Consider the following 26,550-nt stretch of genomic DNA (forward strand, 5'->3'; position numbering starts at 1 on the left):
AGGATAGAAGGGCAGTAGTGGTACTATGTGATGGCCTAAAGCCATGTTGACAGTTTGCTATTAAGTTATGTAGAGAGAGATGATGTAAAAGTTGTTGGTGAATGCATTTTTCCATAATTTTAGCTAAGGGTGATAGGAGAGCAATTGGCCGATAGAGTAGTCATTAGAGTTTCCACCTTTATGTAAGGGGATAATGTGGGAGATTTTCCAAATATCTGGGATGGTGCCTTCTTGGATTGTCCTATTTATAAGGATAGATATAGGGTAGGCAATTACTTTGGCTGCTTTTTGGAGATATTGGGAAGGAAGCTGGTCAGCAGATGGAGTACATGGCTTAAGTTTGTGAAGAAATTTATAGATGTGAGAAGTAGAGATGGGTAGTAGTTTAAATTGAGAAAAAGAGTTTGTTAAGTTGCTGGGAAGGCTGGAGTTTTCAGAGATAAGATGACTAGCTAGAGATTGTATAGTCTCATTGAAGAAAGATCTGTATTGGCAGTCTGATGGGGGAGTATTTGGATCTGCATCAAGTGGGGTGGGTGTTTGGGACTTCCCTGGGGAAAGGAGCTTATTAATGCAGGACCAGAACTTTTGAGGATTATTTTGATGAGTTTGTTGAAGTTTACAGTAATAGTTTCTTTTATCTGTGAGTATTGCTTTTTTTGTGCTGTTTCTAAGCTGCCTAAATTGTAGACGATATAGGCCCTTGGGCCAATAGCCTAGTACCTACATATGAACCTATTTTTTTTGTGTATATCTGTGTATGTATATAATATATATATATATATATATATATATATTTTTTTTTTTTTTTTTTTTTTTTTTTTAATAGAAACATGAAAATGAGTATACAGGATAGAAGATGATTTATGTTATTGGCTTTGTGAAACCCATTGTCATGCATACAGTAATTGCAGGCAAGACTCTGCTCCTGCAGCTTTCACAATAGATGATGCTGTCTTTACATTCCCACCCAAACGGACTGAGGTCCTGTCCAGTTATCCCGTAGCAGATTCCTACATGATCTCTGTGGTCTGCCAGAGGACCCAAAGACAACAGCATTTTATCACCTTGCTGCCATACAGGATGTCTAAAGCATTGGATAGGAAAGGTAAAAGAGTTTATTTTTGTGTGTCTTTATTTGTGTTTTCCCATTCTTGCCTACCATCAGGTGCTGCCAGTGCCTGTTTGTTCCTCATCACCCAAGTGAAAAAATTTCATGGTGCAGTTGTCATATAAGCAGCTGTGAGAGTGCTTTATATTTTTGGTGCTGACCCCATCCCTAGGGACTGACCTGGACACCAGTGTTACTGTGGGTTGCTCTTGTTCCCTCCCTCTGATGTGTGACAACCCTATCCCTAGTGGCTGACATGGACACCAGTGTTACTGTGGGTTTATCTTGTTCCCTCCTTCTGACATGTGTTGACCCCCATCCCTAGTGATTGACCAGGACACCAATGCTACTTCTGTCCCTCTGCTGTATGCCATCCCCATCCCTAGTGGCTGACCTGGACACCAATGGTAATTCCCACCTTCTGCTGCGTACTGAACCTATCTGTAGTAGCTGACCTGGACACCAGTATTACTTCCCTCCTCTGCTGTGTGCCAACCCCATCCCTAGTGGCTTGACCTGGACACCAGTGTTAATTCCCTCCTGTTGTGTGCTGACCCTATCTGTAGTAGCTGACCTGGACACCAGTGTTACTTCCCTCCTCTGCTGTGTGCCAACCCCCATCCCTAGTGGCTTGACCTGAACACCAGCATTACTCCCCTCCTCTGCTGTGCACCGACCCCCTCCCTAGTGGCTGACCTGGACACTGGTGTTACTTCCCTCCTCTGCTGTGTGCATGCTGCTCCCAGCAACATGCCTTAAGAGTCCTACAGTAACTAGTTTGAGATCAATAGTCTCATGTCCCCTGATCCTTTGACCACTGCTTGCATACAAGACTCCACTTGCTCAATAGTTGGTCAGTTGACCAACCTGGGAGAGCTTTAATGCTGTTTTTTAATGCCATTGTTTCAATGGTCAGTCAGGAAGTGTAGGAACTTTGACATGAGCAAATGTCAAAAGTGCATAGTGAAAATTTTTGCTTTGAAGAAATGTTTAATTAAAACCTACTTGTGACTTAGAGATGCTATAGTATTTACAGGAAATAATATAACTGTGTCATATTTTCAGAATGAGGCATCTTATTTAAAGCTGCAGCTTCAAAAATTGTTGAGATTTAAAAAGACAATGTTATGTACCAGAAGGGAAAGCTCATCCATGTTGTAAAATTAGTACAGGAACTCTGTGTACATTTCTACATGGTTTCATCACTTTTTGCAGCTCTTAAATGGTGGTTAATTGTTCATAATATTTTTATTCTATGATGGATCTAGACAAGACCCTGACCCCATGTAGAAGATGGGGAAAAGGGGGTTGATGATGATGATGTAGACAACGGTGTTATTCCATATTATCATTACTGTACGTGTGGCAGACTAGCCTGTTATAGTTCTCAAGTTTGTAGGATGTCAGTAGCATGAAAAAGCAGGTATTGATGGTGATAGATGGACAACTGTCTAGGATAAAAGTGCAAGAGGGACTCTGGAGTGAGACATATTCGGGCCCCATGTATAGAAGCACTTCTTAACCCACTGAAAGTTATTGGTAGATAGAACACCTGTCTTCCTTAACTGTTGTGTCTCCTTGAAGTTGATCATTTTGTGTTCCTCAAAAAAATATGCCTACTGGAGTGCAGGACAGTTTAGAAAAAAAGCGTCCCATTGCTAAATGTTTTCAATGACTGCAGAATTATGATAAAAATGTATAAACTCGTAAATAAATGATATGTAACATTAACTATAAAAAGGCTTATAGAAGAAGTTAAGAAATATCTGGACCAGATAGGGTCCAGTTAAACAAGTTTGTGAGAGAAAAGACTAAATGAATGAAGAGCTTTCACTGCTTAGTGCTTACCTAAATAAATTCATAAATAAGTAAGATGTGTAACAGAAGCTCAAGAAAAGAGTTTAGCTGGAGTCAGTGTATAATAAAGATCAGAAAGGCAGACTGATCATAAAAAGGATTCTCATGCAAGCAGTATATGCTTGCAAATCAAAAATATGGCATGCACAGGCTCCCCAAATACAAAACAAGTGTAATGTAACCAGATTGCATACATTGGCACCGGCATTAAGTGAACTGCTATTAAACAATCCATCGTGTCAGGGACAGGGTACTGTTCATGTTGTAAAGAATTGTAGTCTTTTCAGACAACTACTGCAAGGATATTTGTTTAAGACCCAAAGGCAGAAGCAGGCAGTCAAGCACAGCAAAAAGCCACGTTTAAAGTTTTGATCTCTACAGACAGAAATAAGCAACCATTCTGAAGTAAAAGTAAACCTGTGTTTTGTGGTAAATTATGTCACCCCAGAGATCTTTATTTGACAGCCTCTCACTTTGTTTTTCAAGACTTCCATTCATATTCATACAGGGAGCCATTGTCTTCCATTCAGCCACCTTAAATAGATACAGTGGTGTATGCACTTCGGCCATTGTATGACCTGGCTCATGCTGAGCTCCAACCCTTTTTCTGTATATCATGAGCAGCCAACCTTGAGCAGTCTTCCTGTGACTGCCTTTTGTGACTGAAGTAGTGGCACTAAAGGTTATTACTACTACAAAAGTCTTCCTGTTTTTCCAGAGTTTGTCAGGTCCTGACATATTGTTTCCAGACATCACATCTGTTCCTGCCATTTATAATTTGTATTGTGAAGTACACAGTAGTACTGCAGCTCAGAGACAGGGAGAATCAAGAATGTGAAATGTAAAATTTTTGTTGCTTAAACCTAAGAGCAAAACATTTTGAAATTTAAATCTGATCCTGCTGTGGAAGAATGATGCCCTTTCTATGGTGACTTCTACATTTAATAGCTTGGAGAATTCCTACATCAGGTTATACAGTAAGGTGGACTTACATACCTCTCAGATTGAGAAATCTGGACAAAGCCAGAAGTAAAGGGGGGACAAAGACCCAAAATATGGATACATTTTAAAAATTGTTCCTATAAACTTAGAAAGTTGCTAGAATAACAGGTTTTGAATTATTATATATTTTCTGAAGGATATGAAATTTGAAACTCAGCTATCTGTCATTATTTACTATTATTAATAACTTCAAATATTAATAATTTGTCAGAAAACTAAAAATGTTATGATGAACAGGCCCCCCAAAAATGAGGCAAAAATCTGGACAGTCTGCGAAAATCTGCACAGTTGGGAGGTGTCTGGTCTACCACTTTCAGCTAAAAAAAGATATTCTTCACAGGTGAAACCACTAGATAAAGGTACTACCTCCAGATAGCAGTTTAATTATCTGACATTTTGTGCTTATTATTGAATATTTAAACCAAAAAATCATTCACAAGTGTTTTTTTTAACCCAGTACATTATTTAGGAGTTAATATGCCAAAAATGTATTTACATTAATAATTAATACATTATTGATACTAATAGATTCTGGCTTACTAATGCTTGTTTGAAAAATATCACCATGTTTTTACTTGCTGTGTAAGCAAAACCAGACCACTGGCTACTTTTTTTCAACCCTTCTCCATATTAAAACATATGTATGAAGATTAAAAAATATTAATAGATAACTTTTTGTACATAGTAAGAATGGTATTCTTAAGGTGTATTATTGGAGCTATGGGCATTATGTTTGCTGCACAATGCATTTGGCTTGTGGGCTTTAACTTAATAATGATAATATTTGGGCTCCATTACGGCAGAATAATTCCTTTGTGTGTTCCATCTACCTTGGTAATGGATCAGAAAAGGCACTAGAGTGAGGTAGTATGAAATCAAGACAGAAGTTCAAGCACAAGTGCAGAATACAACAGTGGGATCACCTGAAACATATCACAAAAACAGAATAATGGCTTCATTGCCTGTCCAGCTGATTGTGGGCTGCCATCCCTACTGAGTTTGAGGTTTATGATGTAACCACTGCATGCATAGTGAAAAAAAGGAAAGTTGTGGGTGTGGGATGAGGAGAAACAGTCTTAATGCTCATGCCTGATTAGCTAATTTTTTTTTTTTTACTTAGCAGGTGGACATGATTACACTTGCTGAGCAGATCATACAGGCAACTCCTGATCGCATCAAGCAAGAAGACTTTGGCTCAACAGACATTCCACTGAAAGAACGTCAGGACAATTCAGCTACTAATGAGAACTTATCATGGCTGGCAAGCTACTTGGAGAATGTTGATGAACTGCCCAACTTCTCACAGCACAGGTAGATAACTCAAGTGTTCTTTGTTTCTTTTTATCGGTGATGCTGGTATACACGAAAGCAACCTGCAGACCTACAGATTTAAAATTTAGTGCACTGCACAGGATTAAACAGTATATAAACATTAAAGTGTGTGTGTGTGTGTGTGTGTGTGTGTGTGTGTGTGTGTGTGTGTGTGTGTGTGTGTGTGTTATATAGATAGATATATATGCGTGTGTGTGTGTGTGTGTGTGTGTTATATAGATATATATCCGTGTGTGTGTGTGTTATATAGATAAATATATATATATATATATATATATATATATATATATATATATATGTGTGTGTGTGTGTGTGTGTGTATTTATGTATGTATATATAACATGTATGTAACTAAAGGATCTAACAGCTTTGGTATACTGGCCAGATGCTGGGCTATCCTTGACAGGAGATCCCTTCTGTAAAGAAGTTCTGTAAAGAATACTTGCAACAATGAAGAGGGATGACTTCTACTGTACTTTCCTTGCAAACTGGAGTGGAGCATTCCCTGTCTAGGTGAGAGCTCTATGGCCCATTTCTGCAGCTGTTGGAGGGGAAAATATGCCTCCACAGACTGAATTCTCTATGGCTTTACTGGTGCTAAGCACCATGACATTGCAAGCTGGAGTGGCTTGAACTCTGGTAGGAAACGCCTATTGCACTCGCTTTTTACCACCCTTATGATGAGCCAGAGCTGTATATACCCTCCCTCCCCACCCCCCGGATGGATGAGCCAGCATTAGATGCTCACTCACATCCTCCTTAGTCAGCTCCTACAAGCATTGGAGCCACCACACAGAGTCTTTTCACCTGTGGCCTAGTCAAGTCTTTATCTGTATACATCACAGAGCTGCCTCATGGTGCATGGTTTTGGCAGTTTTGTGCATCATGATCTTGTGAAGGGCAGAACTGCTACCTGGAACAGATTTGTTAAGCAGCTGTTCATATGTGCTCAACTCACATCTGGCTTGAAGAGTCTTTCTTAGTTCAGGAAGACAGAAGATTTGTTTGTCTCTTTTGCTTTATGTAAGCTTAGCAGCCCTCATCTGGACTGTAAAATAGATTATCTTTTCTCACCAGGTAGTTAATCACCCATTGCTATTGTCAAAAGCCACTTCATCAAAGGTGTGACTTATTTTTTTTTTTTTTTTTTTTAAATTTCAGTTGGTGGCTAGTTAGGTGAAGTAATAGTCATGGACCCACATTGGGCATGACTCGAGCCACTAGGATAAGAGTAATTATAATGTATATGGACAGTTTAGAGCAACCAATCAAGCAGTACTTCTTTCATGAGTGTGGCCATTGTAAATGTGATGCCTTTACCGTTTGATCATTAGTTCACAACCTTCACCAACATTAATGCTTGAACTGTAATTTCAAGAGACGGGCCTTTTTTCTTGTCTTAATGCTTCAGGATGCTTTCTGCAGAGCCCTTGCCTTTAGCTCTGATCCTTGATCTCCCAGAGATGTTTAATTTGTAGTGCTTGAGATTTCTCCCATCATTTGTCCATTCATAGTGATTTTGAAGTCAGGTGGAATAGATGTATAATTACCATGTATTTTGATATGCCATAAGGGGTTATTCAATAGTACTTATTACCCGTACCTTGTAATTGGATAACCTCTTCCTCCAGTAGCAGCAGATGGCTTTTTCTTTGTCAAGCAAACAAGTATATAAATTTATTTTTTAAACACCTTTATTGAAATTGTATAGTCTTTTTGTGTATGCATGCTTGTGTGATCACTCAATGAAATATGGGGAAGGGGGGGGGGTTGAATTTGGGAAGTACAGTGAATAAGTCTGTTGCCTGTTTTCATAGTTATTCACACTTCTAAATATATGAGATAGCAAAATTACAGAATTACGTAAGCCTAGGCATATACAAAGAGGATTTTCTAATACTTAACTTGAAGGGCTATCTTGCAGATCAGCTGATATGCTATATCTTTGTATTTTGTTTATGTGCATTTATTACTCTTAATAACCTTTTTTTTTGCAGAGTGAGAATTTACTGTGAATATTCCTTGCTTGTAATGCATTCATTTTTCTTTCAGGTCACTCTGCACTGAGCCTCTGACTCCACCCACTTCCAACACCTGCCTTAGTCCTACAAATTCTCCTCTCAGTGACATTTCCTTTGAAAAGTTTGATCCCCCGACAACTGCCGACTGGTCTGAGTTCCTGACTGCATCTGCCAATGGAAAGATGGAGAGCGAGTTTGCACTTCTGACATTGTCAGATCATGAGCAACGTGAACTGTATGAAGCTGCTAGAATTATTCAGACTGCATTCAGGAAGTACAAGGTACCAGCTGCTGTTGATACAGTTGGAAGAAAACTGTGAAGCTTAATTTATTTAGGTGAAACCTGTGACCTCTGAAAGGGGAAGTGGAATGAGACAGATAAGGGAAGCAGTGCATGGAATGTTCCCTTTCCATTGAGTACCTTTCTAGTATCCTTGTCTTTCCACCTTGTCCTGAAATGCTTTTCATGTTGTGAATGTCAACAGTTCCTGGTCTGTATTTCAGATTCTCTAATTTTTTGATTGTTTCTACTGCAACTGCATTCCCAAGCAGGCAGTTCAAATTTTCCTTCGTGTTTTCTGTTTAGAAATCCTATCCACTCTTCCTCCTACGCCCTTTAATTTTGGAGAATCTCCTGTGATAAAAATAATATTTTCCATACCAATTCAGTGGTGTGAAAAGGAAGCAGCCTATGCTCAGTTAGATATAGGTTCATAGGTAGGTACTAGGCTATCGGCCCTAGGGCCTATACAAGCCTAACCCAAGAAAATTATTTTCCTGTGCCCCTGTCGAGCAGAGCCACAGAGGTGATCCCCGGAGTGAATTTTCTATTTCCCATCCAATCATCAAGATTTTTCATGAAGAGTGCTAATGAAGAGCTTTGTTTGATATAGATAGGTAGTTTGTTCCAGAGTATGGGAAGTCTCTGAGACAGGAATCTATCCCTCTAGCATGTTCTGTTTATTGTGGTGACAAGGTTTAGGTCCGTAGAGCATGTAGCTCGGAGGGATTGGGATTTCTTTAAGTGGAGCATGTCCAACAGCTCTGGGTTTGACATAGGCTTTGTATGTTAAGCAGAGATCGCCTCTGAGTAGGCGATATGCGACGGAGCAAAGCTGGAGTTTTTTGAGACGGTCTGCGTAAGGCATCTGTTTGAGGCCAGTAATCATCTTTGTGAGGTATTTCTGCGGCCTTTCCAGTTGTTGTAGATGTCTTGTGAGGTACATACCAAAAGGACCGTTGTACTCTATAATGGGTCTAATGAGTGACAAGTAGAGGGACACAATGACCTCTTTTTTTTTCCTGGATGAGAAACCTTTTGTAATGAGTTGTGCCACGTAGAAGGATTTCCTGACTACTGTGGTGATGTGATTATCAATGGAGAGACTACTGTCCACCTGTGTCCTAAGGTCTCTTATCACACTTTCAGTGTTAAGTAGACTACCACCTATGTGGTAGCTCATGGGTACAGAGTTTTTACCAAAGTGGATGACGATGCACTTTTTGGCATTGAGCTTGAGGCCATGGCTTTGACACCAGCCATCTGTCTCAGTGAGGCCCTTTTGTAGGATGTCCACATCATTAGGAGTTTCAGTTATGGATCCTAGTTTGCAGTCATCTGCGAACTTCGTTAGCCAAAGACCTTCTGTGTTAGCCTGTACTTCAGAAAACTTGATACCAAACAGGAGAGGACCCAGGACTGAACCCTGTGGTACTCCATTTGTTACCGGTCTGAAGTCGGATTTGAGTCTGCTACTTTCACAGTGTGGGTTCTGTCAGTGAGCCAGTTGGCAACCCATCTTGTGTCATAGGGATTTATACCTAGTTTATTGAGTTTATCTATAATTCCAGAGTGGGAGATGGTGTCAGAAGCCTTGGCGAGATCTAGATAGGCTGTGTGAACCACTTTACCCTTGTCTGTTGCTTTGGTGACTGCTTCAAAGAAGTCAATCAGATTTAGGAGACATGCTCTGCCTTTTACAAACCCAAACTGGGAGGGGTCCAGAGTTTGGAGATTACCAATGTCTTTGTTTATAAGTTCCATGATGGTACTTTTCATGGCCTTGCAGACCAGGCTCGTTAGGCTAATTGAGCGGTAGTTCCCGGGGTCCATGGTGGCTCCCCCTTTGTGGTGTGGGATAATTGTCACTGTGCACCATTCAGTGGGCACAAAGCCTGAGATGAGGCTATGATTGAACATGGTGTTTAGGTGGGGTGCCAGTTCATTCTGTAGTTCATGTAGAACGCAGCCTGGGATGTTGTCATGTCCCATGGATGCTGTGTTCTTGGCTTTGGAGAGTGTGATTTTTACCTCTGCAGCTGTGATTACAGGAACTTTGCATTCTTCTGGTATAGAGATGGGCCCTTTCGGGGGGGGGGGGTAAAGTAGCCTGGGATGTTGTCATGTCCCATGGATGCTGTGTTCTTGGCTTTGGAGAGTGTGATTTTTACCTCTGCAGCTGTGATTACAGGAACTTTGCATTCTTCTAGTATAGAGATGGGCCCTTTAGGGGGTGGGGGGGTAAAGTTAGCACTGAACCTATCTGCCAGGATGTTGGCAATATCAGTTGGTTCTGTATATTTAATGTCATTGTGCTGTAACTCAGAGCAGATCTGAGTGTTGCCATTGAGATTCTTGACATAGCTATAGAATGCTTTGTGGTTGTCTTTAGAATCAGTGGCGATTTTGTTTTCATAACTAGTTTTGGAGGATTTTATGAGGGATCCCAGCTTCTTACTAAGGCTGCCCAGGGAGTTCTTCCAGTCATGAGATTTTACTCTTTTTTGCAACAGTTTCTTTCTTCTGTTGTAGAGTTTGTTTATGGCAGGGGACCACCAGATTAGCTTCCTTTTTTGAAGGATAGCATCTTGGTTCTGTTAGGGATAGCATGATCCATGCACTCGTATAAGTGCTTATAAAGTGCATTTGTGTATGATTCAGCAATCATACCTCTATTGTCCATCTGCATGGGTGTTGTGAAGTTTGCCACTTATGTTTTAAGAAGCGTGAAGTTGGCTTTGGAGAATTTTTTTACGGTGGTTTCCCTAATGGGGGGTGAGGGCAGAATGTGGATGTCTAGGCTGATTAGCTTGTGGTGAGATCTGACCAATGAGGAATTGACCTCTGGTGTGGAACGCCGGTCTCCCATGTTGGTAATGACCAGGTCTAGGATATTGCTGCCTCTGGTGGGGGTGTGGATAAGTTGATCCAAAGCATTGGAATTTATGAATTCCAGAAAACGTTGAGCAAAAGAGTTGGTACACAAGTAGTTTTTCCAGTTAATGGTGGGGTAGTTGAAATCACCCATTGTTAGGGTGTTGGGTTGTACCATAATATTTTTCAGTGTATCAAGAAATGAGGAGTGGGAATCCTGGGTCTTGATGGGGGATCTGTAGCAAGTTACAATTTGGATTACGGTCTTGCCCAGAGTTAGTTGCACTTGGATAATCTCAGGTGCATTATGTTGAGCAACTAGCCTGGAGGTGTGGATATCCTTAATGAATATGGACACGCCTCCACCTTTAGCGTTTCTGTCCAAGTTAAGTGGCCAAAAGGTGTGGTATGAATTATGAATTATAGCCCGGTAATGCAGGGGTGCTGTCTGGAGCCTTGAACCAGGTCTTTGTCACTGCACAGATGTTGATGTTCTCCATTTTAAGGAGTGCCTCGAGTGAATGCATTTTGAGGTTTAGCATTGAGTAACATTACCCTCAGATTTTGCTTGCTTTTACCTGTTTTGGTGGTGAATTTGTCATTTGAACCTTGCCTAAAAAAGGCACTATAGGGGTGGCAAGAGCCAGTATCTGGAATCCCAAGGGTGACAGGTGCAGGCCATCTCTGGCAAAGCATCATGGTCTGTCGATCATGTCATCCCAGGCAGACAGATACTGGATCCCCTTAGAATGACACCAGAAGCTTAGCCAATTGTTGAATTCAATCATTTTGTCCTTGTACTTTAGTATCATTGTGGGTGATGGCAGGATGCTACTCAGGGCTAGGGTCATACCTGCTTGGGCTACAAGATCAGAGAGCTCCTCCATGTCCCTTTTCATGTAGTCCAGGGAGGTACATCTCGGGTTATTCACACCAACATGGACAATGACAGAGTCATATTTGTACTTGTTGTGGAGTGACCTGAGTGTGTGTGTTATGTGGCGGATCCTGGCACCCAACAGGCAGCTGGCAGTAACTTTCTCCTTGTTTAGTCTGGTGATTGGAACATCAGTGTGGCTGACTATAGCATCCCCTATGACTAGAGTGTTGGGTACGTTATGCCTTATGGGCTGTGATTGAGTGGCACACGGAGTTTATGGGCTATGTGTCATTTGGTTTGTGTCGGGAGGTGGAGGTTGCATGAGTTTCTGCTTTGGAGGTCTCTGTTGCTTGAGCAGATTTTTATTGAGAGCCTCCACAAATGTAGGTGTGTGTTTTTTGTTGCTATGTGTGTGTTTTGGTGGTGTAGGTTTTGTGGGACTAAATGATGAGTGTGGTGTGGTGCAAGTGTTTACCTTCTCCTCTTGACTGTCTAGTCCAGTCTTGGGTGAAGAGAGCTTTGCTTCCAGTTTGGCTATATAAGTGTATCTCTCACAGGTTGTAGTGTTGGGTGGTAGGAGGAGAGGGTTGTCTGTGTACATGAGGCAATTTCTGCATTGCCCCTAGATGCCCAGATTCATCAGGTAGACAGGAGAAAACACCAGGAGCTGACCCTTAGACATGCCTGAATAGGTGCTTATTTATTAAGTACTAAAAACTGTTTTCCTCTAGACAAGTGAGGAAAGTTGAGTGCTGTAGTAATTTGTAGCTTATTTAGTGCTTACAACGAGTTCTGAACAAGTGCTGAGCTCAAAGAAACAGATTTGAGTGCTAAAACTAAAAAACTGGCTAGTTCTAAGGGAAAATTTGAAGAGCAGACTTTATGGTGCCAGGAATAGTTTAACCCTAGCTAAGCGGCGATGCATAAAGTCTATTTTTTTTAATATAACAGTAGCAAATGAGCAAACTTATTTAAACAAATTAACCAATAAAAAGCTAAAAACTGAGCCCCGTTCCAACAGTCTTCGATCAGACAAGTTCTAACTGCACACTCCTGCCACTAGGGTGCAGGGGAACCTTCTCCAAAAAAGATAGTCTGGATTAGTGCTAAAGTTATACAAACAAAGCTAGATTCAGCAGGTCTGAATTTAGTCTATGCTACAGAAAACAAGGCGTACCAATTTCAGAAAGAATCAGTTCAAATAAGCAGGCACAGTAAGCCGTTAAACAGAAACTCCCAGCTCAGAAGTGCAGAATCTACCCTCTCCTTCCACAAGAGTGCAGACCACATCAACTTAATGTAAAATAACTGGCCCAAAGCCCAAGTGCTTAAACCAGAACTAATACACTCTTAGAATAACAGACACTAAGCCTTCAATCAGCAATTACCAACTTCGAAGGATGTAAGCTGCCTATCCTGCCACAACAGTGAAGACCACAAACCTTCTTAATGTAAAGCAACTGGTCTGAAGCCCAAGTGCTTCAACCAAAGGCTTATAATAACAGTTACAATTTGATCAGGCTACTAACAAACAGTAATAAATGCAGCAGAATAAATACAATAAAGTAGGAAGAAACACAAATACAGCAAAAGCAGATGAATAAAGGGCATTTTTTATATAACAATAGAAAATGAGCAAACTGATTTAAACAAATTACACAATTAACCAGTAAAAAAGCTCAAAACTGAGCCCTGTTCCAGCAGTCTTCAATCAGACAAGTTCTGACTGCACACTCCTACCACTAGGGAGCAGGGGAACCTTCTCCAAAAAAGATGGTCTGGATTAGTGCTCAAGTTATACAAACAAAGCTAGATTCAGCATACCTGAATCTAGTCTATGCTACAGCAAACAAGGTGCACCAATTTCAGAAAGAAACAGTTCAAATAAGCAGCCACAATAATCCTTTAACCAGAAATTCCCATCTCAGAAGGGCAGAATCTACCCTCTCCTCCCACAAGAGTGCTGACCACAAACCTTCTTAATGTAAGATAACTGGCCTGAAGCCCAGGTGCTTAAACCAGAACTAATACACTTTTAGAATAACAGACGCTGAGCCTTCAATCAGCAATTCCCAATTTAGAAGGATGTAAGCTACCTATCCTGCCACAACAGTGCAGAGCACAAACCTTCTTAATGTAAAACAACTGGTCTGAAGCCCAAGTGCTTAAACCGAAAGGCTTAGAATAACAGTTACAATTTAATCAGGCTACTATCAAGCAGTAATAAATGCAGCAGAATAAATAGAATTGAGTACTTTTATGAAGGGGCAAAAGCAAAATAAAGTGCAATTTTTTTTTTTTTTAGTAAAGTGCAAGGAGAGAGGAAGGAGGAGCAGAGGTTAAGAACCTAAGTGGGTTGACCTTCTCAAATGTTCTCTCTGTATTAAGTAGAGTGAACACCAGACTGGGAGGGGTGTCCCAGATCAAACTTTCAGTAGGGGCAGGCAACTAACTGGAAAGCCACCAACTATAACAACACCACAAGAATAGGGTGGGGGGAGGGGAAAACCAGTTTCAGGACAGATGAGAACAGAAAACAATGACAGAAAATATATAAAAAATTCAGTCAGGCAAAATTAAGACAATGCAGAACTCTGAAAGGTTAAAATGCCAAGAAATATACTTATCAGTCAGCGATATATTTCCAGATTGTTTGAGAATCACACTAGCCAGAACCCATGAATTTCCAACAGTGAATCCAAGAATATCTGAATGCTGGAAAGTTGGCTTTGGATTACAGGAGAATACAGCAGCTGAAAAAGAGCTTTTCTGTCTCAAAAGTCCTAGCAGCTGCCTCTTATAGGCTCTGTCACTACAGTAGTCAGGGGCAGTAAAAGATGTATGGGAATATCTTCAGAAGAATTTTACATGCCTGTATTCCACATTGACAGCACTACACATTGTTTATTTGGAGTGAGAAATATAGGTTAGGGTTTCTTTATTGACATTTGATTACTTAGAAAGTCTAACTGGGTAGACCCCCATTTTCAGCAGAGACCCAAGGAGAAAAGCTCCAAAGTATTACAAAAATATTCTAAGAACAATCATTTCACAGTCTTCATAAAATAATACAAAAACATCTATAGTTTAAATAATTATACCAAATTAAACATAATGTGAAAACAGTGGTTAAGAATAGATAACATTTTATATGACAGCAATTTAATATTTAGAGTATAATACAAACAGGAATTGCAATATGACATGAGAGGAAAAAGCAGGGTTACGGCATATTTAGTTAGAGAGCCAGGGGGGAAAAGTGACTAAAGTAAGTGAGTGAAGAAGGGGGAAGAAGGAGGTGTAAGGTATGAGTAGGTAATTGTTCATCCATTGAACTTATTCTGATACCGTTTGGTCCTCTCTTGGCTGTGTAGACATTTTTTGTGTTTTTGTTTCTGGCAATTGTTCATATTTAGGGATATAGTCTGTCCTGGATTTGAGCAGGAACAGAGATATATTTTGGCTAGGAAGTCTTTCAGAATGGTTTTAGAGGACTAGAGGGAGGTTATAGTTTCATAGATTAGTACTAAGCTAACTGCCCTTGCAAGCCATTTTAAGCCTAGCCAACTATCCCTTGTGAGACTCAAACCCTGCACCTTGTGTTTGTAAGGCAAAAACCTTAACCATTAAGCCACCCTCCCAACCAGTGTAGCTGGCCCTGACGGGGATCAAACCCACGACCTTGGCATTATTAGCACCACACCCTAACCAACTGAGCTAACCTGATAGATACAGGCTAGGCCTTAGCAACATGGTATGAGTACAGAGGATGCCCAGTATATTTGATAGATTTGTGGACAAAGAGGATTTTTTTTTGCTATTGGATTGTAGTGACCAAGTGGCAACATGGTTGTGTAGAGCTGATATTTAGTGCTAGATAAGCATATGGATGCTGGATAATTTTAAAAGTGGCATGAAGGTGTGTATATGGCAGTTGATGGGAATAGTTCTAACCAGTTTAGACTTTTTAGTGTTATACGGTGGTGGTTTCTGAAAGGGGTATTTGCTGCAAGTTTAGCCACTTTATTATAGCATTGTTCATGTTTTGCTTTTTGCGATGCCTAGAGGTTAGTAAGGATGAAAGCAAAGTAAAGTAATGAGGGGAGGAGGTAAAGTAGCAAGTGTAGTTCTAGTTGCATTGGTGAGAGAGTTTTTGGCTTAGAAAACCAACCCTAGTTTTTGGTGAGTTTTTTATGCAACTTTGTATATGCATGTCAAATTTAAGATTATCAGCCACTATCATCCCTAATAATTTGCTAGTAGAAGTGATTTCATTGTTTATATTATTAAGAGGGAGGATTTAAGTTGTATTTTTTCATGAGAAAGGGATTTGGGAGAAAAAAGTAGTATGTTTTTTTTTTGAGGGGAGGTGGACGGTTGATCATGAGCTGTGAGTTTCAAAGCCATGTTTCAGTGGTTGTTAAAGCTTCCGGAGTTATTTTTTTGCAGTGTGCCAGGTTGTCTGGTGTGCATATGGGTGTGGAATCATCTGCATATTGTATTAGGAGGTCTGTTGTGTGAATATGAGGACGGTGTTGGTGAGAGTGTTAAAGAGGAGGAGACCAAAGATAGAGCATTGTGGTATACCGGTGGTGACCGGGAGGTATGAAGAGAAGGTGGAGTAACATTTTGACAAGTCGCTTTTGAACCATAGAAGGGTGACCTGAGATAGACCTAGTGAGGACATCTGAAGTAGGAGTTTGCTGTGACAAACTGTGTCAAAGGCTTTAGACAAATCTATACATAAGGTGGATAATAGTTTGCCATTATTTCTAGCTTTATTGACAGTATCTATAAAGGTTAGAAGTGCAGTGTTAGTACACTGGGAGGGTGTAAAGCTGTGTTGTCGGGGACAGGAGCTGTTCCTGCAGGAGACATTTAGCAATTGTTTTTGAATACATTTTTCAAGTATTTTGGTGAGGGGGAAATGATTACTATAGGTCTAAAGTTAGTAATTTCTGTTGTATTTCCTCCATTGCACAGAGGGATAATGTATGACTTTCCAGAGAGATGGAATGTGGGATTCTGGATTGACCTATTTATAAGGATTGAGACAGGGTAGGCAACACTGTTGGCTTCTATTATAAGGTATTCGCCTGGAAGGTCATCAGCTGAAGAAGAGCATAGTTTGAGTTTGGGTAGTTTATATAGTCAAAATCACTCAGCCATTTTATTATTTATTCATTCATTTACACATTGTTGACCAGCAATGGCCTTTTTTCAGTGAAGACCCAAGGTGGTATTCATACTGACTAGGGGAAATTTGGCCAGAGAAACAGGGATCTTCCCATACTCTGCTGAGAGACACTGTTCGTGGCATTCTTGCAAGAAGATGGAGGACATTAGCATGGTCCAGAAGAGATCATGGAATAAGGTATCCTTTTGTAAAGTATGTCAAAATGCAGTTGTCAGTAGTTAATGATAATAGGGAAGATTGTGAAGTTACTGTGTTGTCAACAGGAGACCTCGTTGGTTCCGCTCTACAAGACTGAGCTGAGAAAGTCAGTGGCATTGGCTTGGTTGCAGATGATGGAATGACTTGATCAGAAAGAAGTGGTAGAATAGATTGTAGAGGACTACTGCTAGGAAGGAAGCAAGGAACACAGTTCTGTGCAGAACATGAAGGAGTTTTTGTCAGTGACCTGAATGAAAACATAAGCAGAAGTAATCAAGTTTGGATTTGAGAGTTCAGAGTAAAATAAGGGAGAGTCATTATCCTGCGATAAGCATCTTTTCTAGGTCAGTAAGAACTGAACAGATACTTACTTACTTATTAATCCTTTAGGTTTTGTATCCTGTCTGCATTCTTATTGCCTTATCTCAATGACTTCTTTCTCCACCCTTCCTCCTCCTTCACCTCCTTCATCTTGTCTGTTTGTTAGGTTAATTGCTATCTCTCTCTGTTCCTTCTTTTCCCTGTCTTTTCAGAATAGCTGTACTGTGGTGCCACCAGATGTCATCTCCTCTTACCAATGACCCATATCTTTGTTATCCCAACCACCTCAGCCTCACATTCCATTTTTAGTGTTTCTAGGTGAACGATTTTCCATCTTGATTTATGTCATTAGTAACCAACCCTCTGTCTTCTCCCTGATTCCATTTTCTTCTCGGCCATCCCCTTTTGCCTTCAATCCCTACCTTCCCAGGTGTTTGTGGGATATTTAATTTTGTTGTGTAGTGGCCTTCTCTTCATCCTTATGCCATTTCTATGGTGCCTTCCCCATTTCCCTCCTATCAGTGTGGGCCTTCTTCATGTCACGTCTGACAGTTGCATGTTTCTTCTCTTTCCCTGATAGTCTTTCTCCTCCCTTTTAACTGGCTGTGCAATTTTATATTGCAGTTTCCTCAAATGAGTCCCTCTTCTGCTCCTTTCATGCTGTCTTTCTGCTCTCTTTCATCCTTTTCTCCTAGCAGTGTGCTCTCTTTTCTTAATATATCCTCCTCTTCCTAGAAAATTCTCTCTTTTGCTTGAATAGCCTTTAGCTTTCTTTCCTCATTTTTCCATATTTTAAAGGCACAATCATCCTCATGTCCTTTTCCAGACACATTTTAATACTGTACATCCACTGGGACTGAGCTGAAGCTCCTCTATTTCACAGGATGTACTCCAATGTATGGCACCCCGTTCCATACCATACTGCATGACTCTGCAGTTGAACTGCCCGATGTCCTTCATGGATGCATCTGCAGTCATAACAAGTGGGTTGTCCTGTCGTCAGGCAGCCCTGCAGTCGGCCGGATTCCAAAGTCCGGGTCCGGCTTCGGCTGATGTCGCACTCCACCCGACGTCATCTCTGCTGGTCTTCGGGTATAAAAGCATCAGCCGACGCCATTTTCCTCAGTCTTTCTTGCCGCGTGGCGCCCGAAGCAGAAGCTGTTCGCAAGTGCCGGTCGGTCGGATCCAGAGATTACTTCTACCGAATACTACTTCGAAGACTTCTAAAGCTAAGTACCCCGTTGGGGACTCTTTCTTGCCTCAGCCGATGTCAGAAAAAGTTAACAATTGTTTAACCTGTGGGAAACAAATACCTCATAAAGATTTCCACTCTTACTGTCTGCCTTGTTTAGGCCCAGCCCACGACGTAGCAGCCTGTTCGGCCTGTGCCTCTTTCAACCGACGAACGCTTAGGCGTCGGTCGGAGTTTGCAGAACAGTTTTTCGGTACTGATTTTGCGTACATTATGCCGTCGGATCCTCCGACTACCCAATCTTCCAAAAAACGCAAAGATAAAGACCGACACTCGCGGTCCGTGGTTTCGGCCGAAACCACGGCTAAGCAAACCGCGAGTGTCTGGGTTTCGGCGGAAACCGAGAAAACTGCTCAAAGTACAGCTGAACCTATTCTTACAACTGAGGCCCCTGCTACAATTCTTGAATCGACCTCAGAAATTTTACCCACTACGGTGGTTGACTTATCAGACACCATCCCCTTGGATGTCTCTACCCCAGCACGTGGTGCTGCTAGGCCTCCAGCAGCCATGTCCATTAAGGCCTTCGCCAGGGCTAAAGCAGTCAAGACTACTAAATCAGTGCCTGTTAAACCCCCTCATCCAGGCCCTCTTCTAGTTCTCAAATGCTTTCTTTGGCAGAAGATTTAATTTCTTTAATTAGAGGATCTCAATCTCACCCAGACAGGGCCTCTCAGCCCCCAGAGAAGAGACCTAGGGCAGAGCCCCCTGAGCCAGTGTCTTCTGATGATTCTGCTGATGAATCAGACATAACTGACCAGCCTGAGGCTCCCTTCTCCAATTTTGAAGATTCTGATGCTGAAGAATCCATTCCAGCTGCTTCCCCACCAGAAGAATTCTCCTTTGGGGAAACCTTGCATGCCATGCGAGAACAGTTCCAATGGCAGCAACAGGATTTTTCAGACTCCAGAAAAAGACTTAGGACCTTTCTGCACCTCCCACAGCACAGGCCCTTAGCTATACCTCCTGTTCTCTCTGTGGTGGATGATGCTTTCAATGATGTTTGCTCCGCTCCAGATTCTTTACCCCAGCCCCTGCCAAACCAGACAGATTTTACAGGGTGCCAGATACTCATCACCACCTTTACAAGGCCCCTCTTGCAGACCCAGAAACTATATCCCAGGGTCCCAAGGCAGTAGCCGCAACCACAGCTAAAAACCCTATTCCTTCTGAAAGGGAAGCAAGGTCACTAGACAGATGGGGTAAAAGGTCTACACTTCAGCTACTCTCTCAGCTAGAGCTTTAAACTGTCAGTTTCACATGATACAATACCAAGAGTTTATGCTTGATCAGTTAACTAAAAAGCTAACTACTGATGAATCTCTTGATAAGAAATATGTATTAGAGATGGTAAATAACATACAACAGGTTAGCAACCATTCCTTAAAATGTGGTTATGATGCACTGGAGGCTTCATTTAGATCAGCCATGACAGGCACAGTGATAAGAAGACATGCATGGCTAAAGGAACAAGCTTTACCGGATCATGTTAAAGCTAAGTTGCTAGATGCTCCTATGGACAAGACAAGTTTGTTTGGTACACCTGCCCAGCAGGTTATGAAGAAAATGGAAGAAAAGGCAAAATCTGTTCAAACTGTCAAAGATTTCCTGCAGGTTCAACCCCCAAGGTTTAGCAGGAACTGGCCTGCCAAAAATTGGTCCTTTCCTGACTCCACAAAATTTCAAAGGGGCAGGAATAGACGTTCCAGAGGCAGAAACCAATCCAGAGGAGGTGCCTACAGAGGACGACAGTGGCAAGGTAACAACAGAGGCACAGACACAGCCACTGCCACTACATCAGCACAACCACAGTGACTTAATCCTAAATCCGCCTACCAGGGAACAAATAGCAGCTCCTCTAGGCGGAAAGTTAACCTTATTTTCAAAGAACTGGCACTACATAACCAAAGACAAGTGGATTTTACAAACCATAGATCAAGGTTACCGGTTTCACTTCCACACTTTACCAGTCAAAAGAGGAATGCCAAATCTACCTCCAAATCAAAAACAGAGGCTCTACGCCAGATAATGGAGTTAGCAAACATGAGAGCTGTGGAAAGAGTGCCAACAGCAGAACAAGGAAAGGGGTTCTACTCCAGACTATTCCTAGTTCCAAGAAAGGAAAAAGTTGGAGACCAATTCTCGACCTGTCCACCTTAAATACATACATCATTGTCCCAAAATTCAAAATGCTGACCCTACAGCAACTTCTTCCCATGCTGGGCAAGGAGTCTTGGCTGGTAACTCTAGATCTCAAGGAGGCATACCTGCACGTCCCAATTCGACCAATCTGCAGAAGATACCTCAGATTTCTTGCAGGATCAGAGCACTATCAATTCTCAGCATTGCCCTTTGGCTTATCTACTGCCCAGAGTATTCACAAAATGCCTGGCAGCAGTAATCGCCCTTTGCAGAGTACAGGAATTCAAATTTACCCATACCTGGCCGACTGCCTGCTACAAGGGGACAACAAAAGCAAGCTGACAACAGATTTACAAAGGGTCATTTACTTGCTACAAGGACTGGGATACACAGTCAATTTACAAAAGTCAAGGCTGATACCATCCCAAACAAGGACATTCTTGGGCGGAATTGGACACAGTACAACAAATGGCATTCCTGACTACAGAAAAACAAAAAGAACTTCCTCTTTACTTCTTGGCACTAACAAAACTGAACAAGTTAACAGCAAGAAAATTTCTACAGGCCTTGGGCTTCATGGCATCATGCATAATCTTGGTCCCATTTGCCAGACTACATATGAGGAAACTACAGTGGTACCTAAAGAATTTATGGTCCCAGCACAGACACAGTCTAGAAACAGAAATCCCAATAATTCCATGCTTAAAACAGGAGTTCCTATGGTGGGCTCAGGCATGCCAGTCAAACCCAGGCCTGCCCTTCCGCAGATGTCAACCAAGCCAGACCATCACAACAGACGCTTCAGACCTAGGATGGGGGGCCCACATGCTGGACAAATGCGTGCAAGGATTGTGGACACAGGATCAACTTCACCTGCACATCAATCTAAAAGAAATGCTGGCAGTAAAACTGGCAATCCAAAAGTTCAAACCATTCCTCAAAGAGGGCCAGTTGATGATAAGGACAGACAACACCACAGTCATGTGGTACATCAACAAACAGGGAGGCACTCATTCATACCCCTATGCAGAATGACCTTGGAGCTGTGGACCCTGGCACTCAGCTACAACATTCAGTTACAGGCAATATTTGTACCAGGGAAAGACAATACTCTAGCAGACATACTAAGCAGAACCACTTCGGATGCCCACGAATGGAAGCTGCACCGGACATCTTCAAGACCATCTCAAAGAAATGGGGAATGCCACAGATAGACCTATTCGCATCACCTCTCAATCACCAGCTCAAAAAATTCTGCACAAGGACATTCCACCCACTAGCATGGAAAGTGGACTCACTCTCCTTCAACTGGAAAGGCCTAACAGCATATGCATTCCCTCCTCTTCCTTTGATACACAAGGTACTACTAAAAATCAAGGAAGAACGTCAAAGGATAATCCTGATAGCCCCAAACTGGCCAAGACAACACTGGTACCCACTACTGAAGAGCATGTCTCGAACAACATGTGGCCAATACCCTGATGCCTTTGATGTTAACTCAGAACAACTACAGCATCATACATCCAAACCTAAAACGCTGCAACTGACTGCATGGAACATCACATAGCAGCAGCTAATCCAGAACTTTCCCAAAGAGTTAAAGACATTATTCTTGAAGCACGCAGACCTTCAACAAGAAAGAACTATGCTGGAAAATGGAAAAGGTTTGTCATTTGGAGTACCGAAAGAGGAAAAGATGTGTCAAACATAGATATGCCTAACATTCTGGAGTATCTGGCCGAACTTCTTCATTCAGGCCTGTCCTACTCCTCCATCAAGATACATGCATCAGCTATTTCAGCAGAATACAGCTTTGATCCTCCTGTTTTTAGCACCCTTTGCTCAGGCAGTTCCTCAGAGGAATCAAGAATGTAAAACCTCCAAGGAAACCACCATTACCAGCTTGGGACTTAAACTTTGTGCTAGAAAAGTTGACACTAGCACCCTTTGAACCAGCAGCAACAGCAGACCTACAACACCTGTCATGGAAAACTGCTTTCCTACTGGCAATTACTTCAGCAAGGAGGGTTTCAGAACTACAGGCCTTAATGGCAGTGCAACCCTTCCTAATCTTCCACCAAGATAGAGTGTCCTTGAGGACTAATCCTACATTTATGCCTAAGGTGGTATCCAGAGTATCTTTAAACCAGGCAATCCACCTACCTTCCTTCTTTCCCAACCCACAAAACAGAGGGAAAGAATACTGCATACCTTGGATGTACATAGACAGCTACGCTACTACTTGGACAGAACAAAAATAGCAGAAAGACTGACCAACTTTTGTAGCCTATGCAACAGGAAGGGAAGGAAAAGCTATTTCCAAACAGACAATCTCCAAATGGATAGGAAATTGCATATGATACTGTTACTCCTTCCATGGAAAACCAATTCCACAGAACATAAGACCTCATTCTACAAGGGCAACAGCCACTACCACAGCCTTCTTACGAGGAGTGGCAACCAAAGACATTATTGAGGCGGCTACTTGGACCTCCGTGCATACATTTGCCAAGCATTATAATTTGCCTCTTTATTCCAGATCCCGAGCAGGGTTTGCCACTGCTGTACTGCAAGGGATCTTAAACACACCATAATCTACCTTTATCCTCCTCCCTAGTTGGCTATGGTATTCTACCCACTTGTTATGACTGCAGATGCATCCATGAAGGACATAGTACAGTTTTGTACCTACCATAAATGTAGATGTCCGAACTGGATAGCATCTGCAGTCAGGATTACCCTCCCTCCTTCCCCTCTGTGGTACTCCTAGGGTGTTTACCCTCCTAATAGCTAGCTGTTGGGGGGGAGTCTTTTATGGTGTATTTGTTTGTATATATGTACATATATGCTTATTGTTGTGTTTACCTCTATCTATTTGGGAACATTGGCATCTATCCAAATTTTACCCTGCAAGAGGGCTACTGGCATCTGGGGCAAGAAACACTGAGGAAAATGGTGTCGGCTGATGCTTTTATACCCGAAGACCAGCAGAGATGACGTCGGGTGGAGTGCGACATCAGCCGAAGCCGGACCCGGACTTTGGAATCCGGCCGACTGCAGGGCTGCCTGACGACAGGACAACCCACTTGTTATGACTGCAGATGCTATCCAGTTCGGACATCTACATTTATGGTAGGTACAAAACTGTACTTTCTTCTCCTTCCTCATCCTGATGGCCTTTTGTATAGGTAGCACTTCTGAGAATGGTACCATCCTTCCCAAGGTCCTGCACACAACTGTCATCTCCGTGGTCCTTTCCACTGCTTTGTTTACATAAATTCCCACCATCTCTTTAGTTCCTACATAAGTCATATTAAATGACTAATTCTTTGTTTTGAAGATCAATTTTGTCACTGCTAACTCTGTCCTTGTGGGCGTTAGTTTGTATGTGCACTTTCACGATTCTCTTTCTTGCCATTTCCTCCCTCCCCAATGTAGCCCCTAGTGACTGAGCCTACCACACCCAGTACCCATCTCCTCCTAAAATTTATCTCCTTGCCCTCTGTTTACAACTACTCTTCCTGAACACTTACTGTATGTGATCTCCCCTTCTTGCTGTGCTGTGCTTTGTCTGAGTGCCCCCCCCCACCCCACTTTTTTCCTTCCATGCTTCTCTCTGGTGTCACCTGCTGCCTGGCCATCAGTAGTGCTGCCCCACTGATCATTTTTCAGTGCTGCCCACCTATATTCCTTTGCCTTGGTTTCCTCCTCCTTATCTTTTTTTTTTTTTGCTGCTTTCCCCCTTCCTTATTCTCCTCTTTCTTCCTTATCCCATGTTCGTCTGCTCTTTTCATATCTGCCACTTCACTTACCTGTACTTCTCTGACTGCCTCTGCTGACGTCCTGCTATCCCGTTTGTCCCCTTCCTCCCTTGTCTCATTGTGTTCTCTCTTCTGAATTCCTGTGGTCTCCTCCTCCCAAGTTCATCTGTCGTGACTAACCAACCAACTGCTTTGCCTGTGTCTTCTCCTTCAGTTAATACTATCTTCATCCACAGCCTGAAATGTGGTCCCAATACACTTAAAAAAATGCCTGTCCATACAGTCTTTCCTCTGCAATTTTATATATGGTTCAAGTACATTTAAAAAAAAAAAAGAATGAATCCCCTTCTACACAGTAATTTGTCGTCCCTCCACCCCAACTGTAATTGCATTGGGATATTTGTTGTGTGTTGGCAACTCATCCTAGTTTGGGTGGGCCCTTGTCATTCTGTCAGACCCCCACTGGTCCTTTTTATGAATGCTGATAGACTGAAGTAGAAGTGCAGCAGTAGAGCTTTTTTCTCCCCTGTTTTGTGACTTTGGAGTAGTTGTATCTAGATTTGGGGGGGGGGGGGGGTTGCAGGGGGGCTTGCCCACTGCAAAATAAAAATGACCTCTGATGTTGACTGAAAGTTGTTTTGGCATTTTTTTCACAAAATTACTTTTACGGGAAGTGAACTTCGCCAGATTGATATAATTCCATTTGGAACACTGATAGATTTGCAGTCTGTATTTTATCCATGTTGAAAAAAGTTATTATAGTTATTTCTTTATTTACTTCTAAAGAAGAGAACAGTCCACCAGTGTTTGTCTGACTTTGCCCCAAGCTCCAAATGTGGAATCACCTACATCTGCAGGAGTGTTTCCATTTCCAAACAGAGGGTCATGTTCAGTCCTTGAAAGTTGACCACAGACTTATGACAAGTAGTTATAACATAATTCAGAATTTATTACTATGTTGTTTTTCAATGGACATTTCAAGAAAGATATGTAACAGCTGACCATTGAATGAATTATTTACAAGTTTGTATTTTTTCACCAGTTCTGTTTATTACATGGGGGGGGGGGGGGGGGGCTGTGTATCCCTCACATCCCAATATCAAATGTCTTGTTTTTGAGAACCTAGAATTTTGGCCATTTGTGAGACAGCCGTCAGTGAATGTCTGCAATATACCAGTTCCTTAATGTTGTGGGGAGAGGCTTGTAATGTTCTAGCCGTAGGACTTCACCTCCTATACTGTGAAATTGATATCACATAATTCCATCATGAAGGGTGATATTACAGCTTACAGAGACTGCAGTGTCACTTTTTAGGATGGTGTTACATATGGAAAGTACTGTAGCGAGTGATACAATGCCCTTTATTAAACAGACTGAAAATCTGAGCCAGACTGATTGGTCATTGCCAGAATTAGAAACCTGTATTGACAAGTAGTTGCTTACAACTGTGCCAGTTTCTGGTATTTCATCAGTAATCACATTGTGCAGTTGGCACTTGAAAAGGGGTTTTGAATTAAAACACACAATTTTACATTTTGGGATGGAATTGCTCACTTGCATTGCCATCTTTTGTGATTATGGGTCCTGAAAACAGTATTCTGAATATACATGTCCCAGAATAGTTTACTTCCAAAGTTGTAAGTGGATTTTTAGCTTAGCAATCTTTGCCTCTAACTTTACTCATTTTTCATTATGTTGTCTAACATCTTGCAGCATAGCGATATATCTTAATTGCTTACTCTCAAGAATGTTGCATCCCTCACTTTTCCTGATACTGGAACAAGTGATCCACAAATAGAGTAAAGCCTTTTCCAGTTGTGGGCTAAAGCTATAGTATTCAGTTCCCTGAAATGTTAAAGACCCTGGCCTTTCTAGCCCTGTTTGTGGTTCTCTCAATTAATCATAAATTTCATAATACCTCTTCTTTCATCTTGTTTTGATTCAGTCATTTTACACAAATGGCTCCTAGGCACTCTGAAGTATGTACAAGGCTTGTAGATAAGTATGCAATTTATTTCAGCCTTAAAGAATAGTAGTGAAATACTTTTCATTTTTGTAAAGCTGACAATACAAACCAATTCTAAAGTTGTACTTATGGACTTGTTCATGCATTTTTCTTGAGGTGGGATTCTTTGATGAATATTCTGAATATTTGGGCCAAAACTGTTGATATTTGCCAAAAAAGGTTATGAGCCTTCATTTGTGAATGAATTTTTTATGTTTGGGTTGCTTTTCAGTGTTTTTGCCTGTATCTCACAGCATAGCCAGTTTTCAAACCAGCATATAAGTGCATCTTTTTGTTGCTGTCATACATGGGACAGA

At 41.6% G+C, this 26,550-nt stretch overlaps 1 protein-coding gene across 5 annotated transcripts in view; it reads left to right on the plus strand.

The window, feature by feature from the left end:
* The window catches only part of CAMTA2 (calmodulin binding transcription activator 2), a 2,181,461-nt gene that overhangs the window by 2,028,246 nt on the left and 126,665 nt on the right, over window positions 1–26,550 (plus strand). For all 5 annotated transcript variants that reach the window (XM_044077091.1, XM_044077090.1, XM_044077092.1 and 2 more), the window contains 2 exons: window positions 5,091–5,281; window positions 7,355–7,604. In XM_044077091.1, the coding sequence (XP_043933026.1) occupies window positions 5,091–5,281; window positions 7,355–7,604 (441 nt within the window). The remainder of the gene's footprint in view (window positions 1–5,090; window positions 5,282–7,354; window positions 7,605–26,550) is intronic.

The sequence above is a fragment of the Protopterus annectens genome, chromosome 7.part0 (genome assembly GCF_019279795.1).
Source record: "Protopterus annectens isolate FY-2018-M chromosome 7.part0, PAN1.0, whole genome shotgun sequence".
In the NCBI taxonomy this organism is placed as follows: domain Eukaryota; kingdom Metazoa; phylum Chordata; order Ceratodontiformes; family Protopteridae; genus Protopterus; species Protopterus annectens.